Here is an 8573-nt window from a genome sequence, read left to right as displayed (position 1 = left end):
CTAGACGCAACAATCGCCCGGCAGACAACAATGCGAGTCTCGGTCGAACTTTCTGTAAGTAAACATAGGATGTGAACTTGCGCTAATGTTTAACAGGAACGTTAAAAAAAAGAGAGCGGCCCAGCGGGGGGTTATTACGGCGCTGCGACAGATTTAAAATAAAAACGCATTTTATCTGTCATGCAGAACGCGGAGGGTTTATGACTAATATAATAATTTTTGGCAGGCCCGGCTGCGAAAAAAAAAAAGACCTTTGCCAAAAAAGACAAAAGGCCGAAGTTGTGTTCCCACTAACCTGTCTGCCAAAGAGACAGAGAGGGCCATTGTGAGGGAGGCAATAAAAGTTCACGCAGCACCGCGGCCCGGGGAGGTGGAAAAAAATGGACATGAATATCATTTTTCTCCCCTCCGTCTTTTGCCATAATGTTCTTTTAAAGGGGCCGCATCTGAACCCAGGGAGAAAAACGTCAAATATTGCATCGTAACAGTCCTTAAAGGAGAACTATGGGGTCAGGGCTTTTCCCCATAGTTCTCCTCAGGGTAACGGGAGGACACAAACTAGCGTCCTCCCGTCATCCTAGGCTCCGCATACCGCGTGCTGCTGCTCCTTATATACTGAGACGCCGCAGCCGGGACGGATCCCAACAATTATGTCTGGTTCCGCCCAGCTGCGTGAGTGACAGCTGGCTCTGCCTATCTAGAGGCAGAGCCAGCTGTACCCGGCTCTCTGCACGGATAGATAGAGAAGTGAGCGAGCGACGGTATGTGTTCGCTCACTTTCCGATCTACTGAGCCGACCTGTGACAGTTTCATTGTCACAGGTCGGCTCAGATTATGAGGCTGAGTGAAAATCACTCGCCTCATAATTCTCCTTTAAATGTGGTGGCCGCATTCGTTTTCTTTTTAAGGCTTTCATTCCCTTTATTTTCACCTGATGGTCCTGCCAGTAACACACTTCCTGTCCTAGGGTGACAACGCTCACCGTACTGTATCTATGGAGGAGCAGCGTTGTCACCCTAGGGCAGGACTACTAAACACCTTCCCCTCAATAAAATAGATAGCTGATAATTCTTTATTAACAGTTAAAGTTTTTTTTATGAACTTGTAAAAGCCAACAGATTAAATCTGAACTCCGGGATCAACAAATATTGTCCTCATACAGGAGTCGTGTCTATTCTTCTTGAATCTTAGCGAGCTCTGTGTATTTCTTCCAGATCTGTGCAGTAATCCAGTGTCAGACTTGGAGCTTCCTGTAATAAAGACCGCTCACTGCTGTTCTCTCTCCTTGCACAGGGTGACTGGTCTTGTCTCCGCCCCCTCCTGTAATAAAGACCGCTCACTGCTGCTCTCTCTCCTTGCGCAGGGTAACTGGTCTTGTCTCCGCCCCCTCCTGTAATAAAGACTGGTCACTGCTGCTCTCCTTGTGTAGGGTGACTGGTCTCATCTCCGCCCCCCTCCTCTAGTTTTCTGTGGTGGGTGGAGCTTGCTGGGTCCCTCCCACAGCTCTGCTATGTACAGCACAGTAATGATGTCACTGCTACTTGTACAAGGTGATATCTGAGTGTACAAAACCTGGTGCACACAAAGTGGTTTTATATCCTTAGTGGCTATTCAGGAATATATTCAAATAAAGTCGAGTCAATCCAATGCAACCTACACAAAGCCGAAATAGAGCCAACGCTTTAAAGAGAATCTGTCACTACAACAAAAACAGCGCCCCCCCCCAAAGCAATAGAAGACTATTAACACCTATCCAACCGCCCCTTCCTCTGAGCTTTACTCAACTGCAGAGCTGTAGGGAAAGGAGAAACATCACATTCAACATGGGCATGGTTCCCACCTGGGCATTTTATAGCGCGTAGGAACGCACTGTAAAACGCCCTACGCCCAAAGAAGTACAGGAGCTTCTTTGGGGCATATTTTTCGCGCTTATCCATTAGTAGACAGCCGGATAGCCCTCGGAAACGCGCGTTATGAAACGCGCAGCAAACGCGCATATTCCGTACGCCTAGGTGTGAACCCAGCCGAAAGTATGAAAGAGATTCATTTTGTGCTTCCATCCTGCTGAACACTGATGTGCATCCCCGGGAGGTGGATTGTGGCGTTCCACCATGGTGGAGATGTGCGGGATATAATAGAAGGTCAAAGAGGAGTATTCCAGGACTGGAGTATTGTTAGAGCCTGAGCTTGCCACTGACCACCAGTGCTGGGAGGGGTTGGGGAGTAACACATTACTACAACTAACCAGCAATGAAGTGGGAGCTTGGCAATGACCACCAGTGCCGGGGGGAGTAACATTACTACCACTGACCAACAATGAAGGTGGAGCTTGCCAATGACCTCCAGTGCTGGGGGGGAGTAACAATACCACCAATGCTGGGGGGGGGGATTAACAATACTACCACTGACCACCTATAAAGGAGGAGCTTGCCAATGACCAACAATGCTGGGGGGGGGGTTAACAATACTACCACTGACCAGCAATGAAGGAAGGAATTATGGTGGCCACTGACCACCAATGCTGAGGGTTTTAACATTACGACCACTGACCACCAGTAAAGGAGGAGATTATGGTGGCCATGTACACCAGTCCTGGGGGTTACTATTACTGCCAATAATCACCAATGAAGAAGGAGAATATGGTGGCGACTTACACCAGTGCTGAGGGTTACTATTACTGCCACTGACCACCAATGAAGGAGACTATGGTAGCCATGTACGCCAATCCCGGGGGTTGTTATTACTACCTCTGACCACCAATGAAGGAGGGGATTATGGTAGCCACGTGCTGAGGGTTACTATTACTAATACCAATGCTGGGGCTTTTTATACTCCCACCTTATAATCCATACACTGTATAGTCTCTCACCCACTTTTCTGGCCACATCTGCAAGTGTTTGGCGTGTGGCAATCTTATAACGATAAATATCGGTACTCGATACCGAGAAACTGGTATCAGTGCATCCCTAGTCATTATACTCCCTTTTTCGGATTTTTTTATTGCAATGGCGTTATTAATTTGTCAGTAGGATCCGCCCACGAGGAGCCTTGATAAAGGTTTGCGAACCAGAAAACGGAAAATTGTTTACTTACCTATCGGTAATTTTCCTTTCCTGCCGCCAATACATGGCAGCATACAATGGGGGCGGAGCCATATCCATTGTATGCTGCCATGGATTGGCGTCAGGAAAGCGGAAAATTGTATACTTACCTATCGGTAATTTTCCTTTCCTGACGCCAATACATGGCAGCATACAATGGGTATGGCTCCGCCCCCATTGTATGCTGCCATGGATTGGCGTCAGGAAAGGATTTTTCCTAGAGGCAGATTTGGGTGCCGTTCTAATGCAGGGGTGCCGAAGGGATGCTCATTATTATAAACACCCCCCCAGGCAGCAAGGGGTTACAAAGGAGATTAGTCATCCACGCGGCGGATCTTTTTACCAAGTCAATGGTGGAATCTTCTCACTGGATATAATGTTTCCAGTGTGGACAATGTCAGAGCGTTGGGGGATAGCTGCAGTATAAGATGATCCGTCTATACATCAGATAGGGACGGCTCTACGGATCACATCGCCTGTCAGGGAAGAAAGTGTTTAGGAAAGCTCCGTGTGTACAGCCGCCGCGAGCTTAATGTCGGATCACATAGCAATTAATCAACAATAATCTGAGATATCCCCGGAACACAGCACGAGACACATCATCGACGCATTTCACGCCGCATAGGCAGATCGCGTATCTTTTTGGAGCAGGACTGCTACTTAAAGAGACAATGTCATCATAAAGGAGAAGGTCAAAGAATTCTACGGGGTCCATCCAGAGGCGCCCCCCGAGGCGGGGGTGACACTCCGCCGCGACGTCGTTGCGTACACGTGTGACGTCATCGCGCATGCGCGTGATGACGTCACGCGAGGCACCGCTGTTGCCTGCCGGCGGCCATCTTGGTGCTGGACGCCGGCAGAGAGAGGAAGGGACGTCACCCGGCGGGATAATGCCGCTGGGCCCCTCCTCTCTCAAGCGACTGTTGGGCTCACGGCCCTTGAGCGAGTGCCCGACTCTTCAGAGTGGTGTGGCACCAAAATGACTGTCAGTCTTTTTTGGTGTCACCCCTCCAATGGTGTCACCCGGGTGCACCCCCCGCACCCACCATATTATACCAGACACTTAAAGTGACATTAAAGTCAAAAGGTTTTTTAATCTATTTCTAATGCTGATGAAAATCACTTACAATGGATGCGGCTCCTCGATGTCTAAAAGTTGTAATTTCCTGCAGAATCAGCTGGCTCCTTTCCCTTGCAAGGTCCTATGGAGCCACCCTTGTCTGTGCTAGTGAGCTCTGTGTGGTTCCTTTCCCTTACAGGGTCCTATGGAGACACCTTTGTCTGTGCTAGTGAGCTCTGTGTGGTTCCTTTCCCTTACAGGGTCCTATGGAGCCACACTTGTCTGTGCTAGTAAGCTCTGTCTGGTTCCTTTCCCTTGCAGTGCCCTATGGAAACACCCTTGTGTGTGCTAGTAACCTCTGTGTGGTTCCTTTCCCTTGCAGGGTCCTATGGAGACACCCTTGTCTGTGCTAGTAAGCTCTGTGTGGTTCCTTTCCCTTGCAAGGTCCTATGGAGACACCCTTGTGTGTGCTAGTGAGCTCTGTGTGGTTCCTTTCCCTTGCAGGGTCCTATGGAGACACCCTTGTGTGTGACTATAGACTAACAAATGCATACAAATGTAAACAAACAAAATCAACCTTTTTTTCTATTTTTTAAAATTTAATTTATCATTTATTTTTTTTAATAGTGCAACTGTATCTGACAATCGCACTATTAAACAGATGACGCTGCAGATGAACAATGCAGCCAAAGGCTAGGTTCACACCTAGGAGACACCTCACCACGCGGCAATCGTGCACGATTCAGGAGTGTGAACCGTTCGCGCTGTGGGTGCCGTTATTTTCTAATAGCCGCGCCCCACAGATCGCGTGGTTTCCCGCCGCAATTCCACCCGTGCTTCCGAACACAGCCGCTCGTCGTGCATCGAAGAAAAAAAAAAAGGTACATGCGCCTTTTTTCTGCGATTGCCGTGCGGATGTCACCCCATTGAAATTTAATGATTGAAATCAATGGGGCCGCGCGGAAATCGCTGCCTGCATTGTGCAGGACCGCGCGATCCCCGGGGGGGGGGCGTGTCCCGGGTGTCATGCGGTGTAGTGCAGGTGGGAACCTAGCCTCAAGGTGTCAGGATTCCTCTGCAAGCTGAAGAGGGTTGTTGTTGTTTTTTTTGTCAGTGAGACCTTTAGCCTGCATGTGATCAGTGGTCACATGACTGGGAACCACTCTGATTGGTCAACGATCGTCAGCAAGGATTGAGGATCAGCAGGTTCTTAAAGGGGAAAGCATGTACAGTATTTCCGTATCTTCAGGATGGGGAAAGGGAATGTTAACATTGAGATTGGGGATGGGAAGGGGTTAAGGGACTATGTCAGGTCCACTATGCTGTATAAAGTAATATTACTAGTATACGGCCTGGACTAGTAATGGTAGTTTACACCCTTAAGCTGACCTGACGAGTTCACTTTAAAAAACATTTTAATATTATATATAAGAAAAAAAGAAAATAAACTAACACTGGAGGTTCCAAATTTACCTGAAAAAGGCGGCATAAAACAACATAATTTGCCCTAATTGACACTTCATAAATAATTAACTTCAGGCCGGTCCCACCCCAGAGACTGGCAGCTGTTTAGACTAGCGGGCGCTCGGGTTTCTGTGATGATGTTCAGCCACCGTTGCCGTTTCTCGCTCCAGATTATAAAAACACGACACCAATCAGTGTAAACACAATCTCCGTACGCCGCAGAATGGCCCACTTGTGGCTGAAACTAAACAATGTTCCCCCTTCATAGCTCCCTATATACTGAGCCTAGGGTGACGGGAGGACGCTAGTTTGTGTCCTCCCGTTACCCTAAGGAGAACTATGGGGCAAAGCCTTAACCCCATAGTTCTCCTTTAAAGTGTATGTAAACCTAAGAACATAAATGTAATATATTGCAGGTTACCGGTCCTTAGATGTGGTGGCTGCTGGGGATTCATCCAATACCGATACTGGTATTGGTATCGGTGCCGATACTGAGTATTTGGGCGAGTACTCATAGTCACCCAAATGCTCTCTATACTTCTCCCGATATCACAACTTCTGGTAATCAGGAAGGCGGGCGGCGAGTTATTACACGTCACCCGGCTTCCTGATTGGCCGGGAAGCCGGCTCCATACACCCTTGTCACCAGGGAGCATGGAGCCAGCTTCCTTATTGGTAAGCCCGGCTTCCTGATTGGTAAACCGGCCAATCAGAAAGCCGGGCAGGGAGTCCCGATTGGCTAGAAAGCCGGCTTCATGCTTCGTCATCTGGTAACGAGGGAGCATGGAGCCGGCTTCCCTGCCAATCAGGAAGCTGGGCGGCGAATCATTACCCGCCCCACGACTTCCCGATTGGGCAGAAAGCAGGCTCTATGCTTGCATAGTCACCTGGTGATGAGGGAGCATGGAGCTGGATTCCTGGCTGATCAGGAAGCCGGGCGGCGTGTAATGACTGGTCAGGAAACTAGCGGATCAGGAAGCCAAACTGTGAGTCATTACCCGCCTTCCCGGCTAATCAGGAAGCCGGGCGGTGAGTCATTGATGGGACTTCCGGTATCAGCGAGTAAAAATATCGGTACTCATAATCAATACCAAAAAAACGGTATCGGTGCATCCCTGCTCTGTAGTTGCACATAAGCAAAGGGACAGGATGCTTGTGGTCCCATCATTGACCATATATGGCCACATGACCATATTAGGTCAATGACCAAATATAGCCAAGTGGCCATATAAGGTCAATGATGTTACAGTATCCCGCCCCTTTGCTTACATTCAGCTGCAGGAGGGGAATTTCCCGGCTGCAGACGATTGGGCGGCAGTGGAAGGAGCTTCCTCCAGGGGGAAGTGCTCAGATTCGGACCAGGTAGAGCATCCCCAGTGGTGGCAACGGTGACCCATCTCTGTGGTATGTTTTGGAATGGTCAGTTGTAGTCTCCATGAGAAGTGCATGTGACGGGGCGACAATGCTGGAACACTCTCCATTGTGCCGACTTACCGATCTTGCCATAGTTTTGCTCTAGAAGATCCCCCAATCCAATCTCCGTCCAGAAACTGTCATGCCACCCACCATCGGGGGCGTAAGTCCATTTACAGACCAGAGTGCACAAAGACCTGCCGGGAGAAAAGTCAAATATTTTACCCACGGTGACATACTACATACCTGCTACTATTCTGAACACCGACCAATTCAGGCTGATATCCTTTATTTTCACCGCGGTCAGGTGAACCCTTTTGTAGGGATGCCATGAGACCGATTTTTTAGGTATCGAGTACCGCTATTTATACTTCGCTACTCGTCGATCCTGAGTACCGATACTGGTACTTCTGCTAGCATGGAGCCGGCTTCCAGGACAATCAGGAAGCAGGGTGGCGTTTCATTAAGCACCACCCGGCTTCCTGATTGGCCAGGAAGCCGGTTCTATGCTGTTTGGCCGAATAGATGCTGATTGGCTGGGAAGCCAGCTTCCCCGCCAATCAGGAAGCCAGGTGGCGGCTAATGACTTGTTGTCCTGCTTCCTGATTGCTTGGGAAGCCAGCTACATGCTGTTTGGCCGGCTCAATGCGGATTGACTGGGAAGCCAGCTTCACGACCAAACATCATGAAGCCGGCTTCCCAGCCAATCAGGAAGCAGGGAGACAAGTCATTAGCCGCCGCCTGGCTATCGGTACGGGGACAAGGTGCTTTTCCAGGGGCGATCCCTTGTGAATGTATACAGCGATATATGTATCACTATGATATGTAGAGGGTGAATGTATACAGCGATATATGTATCACTATGATATGTAGAGGGTGAATGTATACAGCGATATATGTATCACTATAGATATGTAGACAGTGAATGTATACAGCGATAGGATATGTATCACTATAGATATGTAGACGGTGAATGTATACAGCGATATATGTATCACTATAGATATGTAGACAGTGAATGTATACAGCGATAGGATATGTATCACTATAGACACGTAGACGGTGAATGTATACAGTGATGTGATATGTATCACTATAGATATGTAGACGGTGAATGTATACAGCGATATATGTATCACTATAGATACGTAGACGGTGAATGTATACAGTGATGTGATATGTATCACTATAGATATGTAGACGGTGAATGTATACAGGGATGTGATATGTATCACTATGATATGTAGACGGTGAATGTATACAGTGATGTGATATGTATCAATATAGATACGTAGACGGTGAATGTATGAAGTGAATGTCTGCGCTGTTCACTGTTGCGCTGTTGCGTGTTCACCAGACTATACATAACGGGAGCGGCAGACGGACAGACGGTGCGGCACGTTCACCTTATACATTTTTTATGACTGGAGACTGACATAGAAAGAAGCGCAGGAACAAAGTCTGCAGATAAAAGGTAATAATGTGTGTTTAATGTTTTTATTTTTAGGATTCAGGCGGAGGCAGCTGCACCCTCC

General features: G+C 48.2%; 1 protein-coding gene across 1 annotated transcript in view; it reads right to left on the bottom strand.

Moving 5' to 3' along the window:
• The window catches only part of FGGY (FGGY carbohydrate kinase domain containing), a gene marked incomplete at its 3' end in the record, with an annotated part of 112940 nt that overhangs the window by 62132 nt on the left and 42235 nt on the right, over positions 1 to 8573 (bottom strand). The window contains exon 7 of the mRNA XM_018557882.1: positions 7120 to 7235. Coding sequence (XP_018413384.1) covers positions 7120 to 7235 — 116 coding nt within the window. The remainder of the gene's footprint in view (positions 1 to 7119; positions 7236 to 8573) is intronic.

The sequence above is a fragment of the Nanorana parkeri genome, unplaced genomic scaffold (assembly GCF_000935625.1).
Source record: "Nanorana parkeri isolate BGI_ZX_2015 unplaced genomic scaffold, ASM93562v1 scaffold309, whole genome shotgun sequence".
NCBI classification, from domain to species: Eukaryota; Metazoa; Chordata; class Amphibia; order Anura; family Dicroglossidae; genus Nanorana; species Nanorana parkeri.
This window is presented reverse-complemented; position numbering and strand designations above follow the sequence as displayed.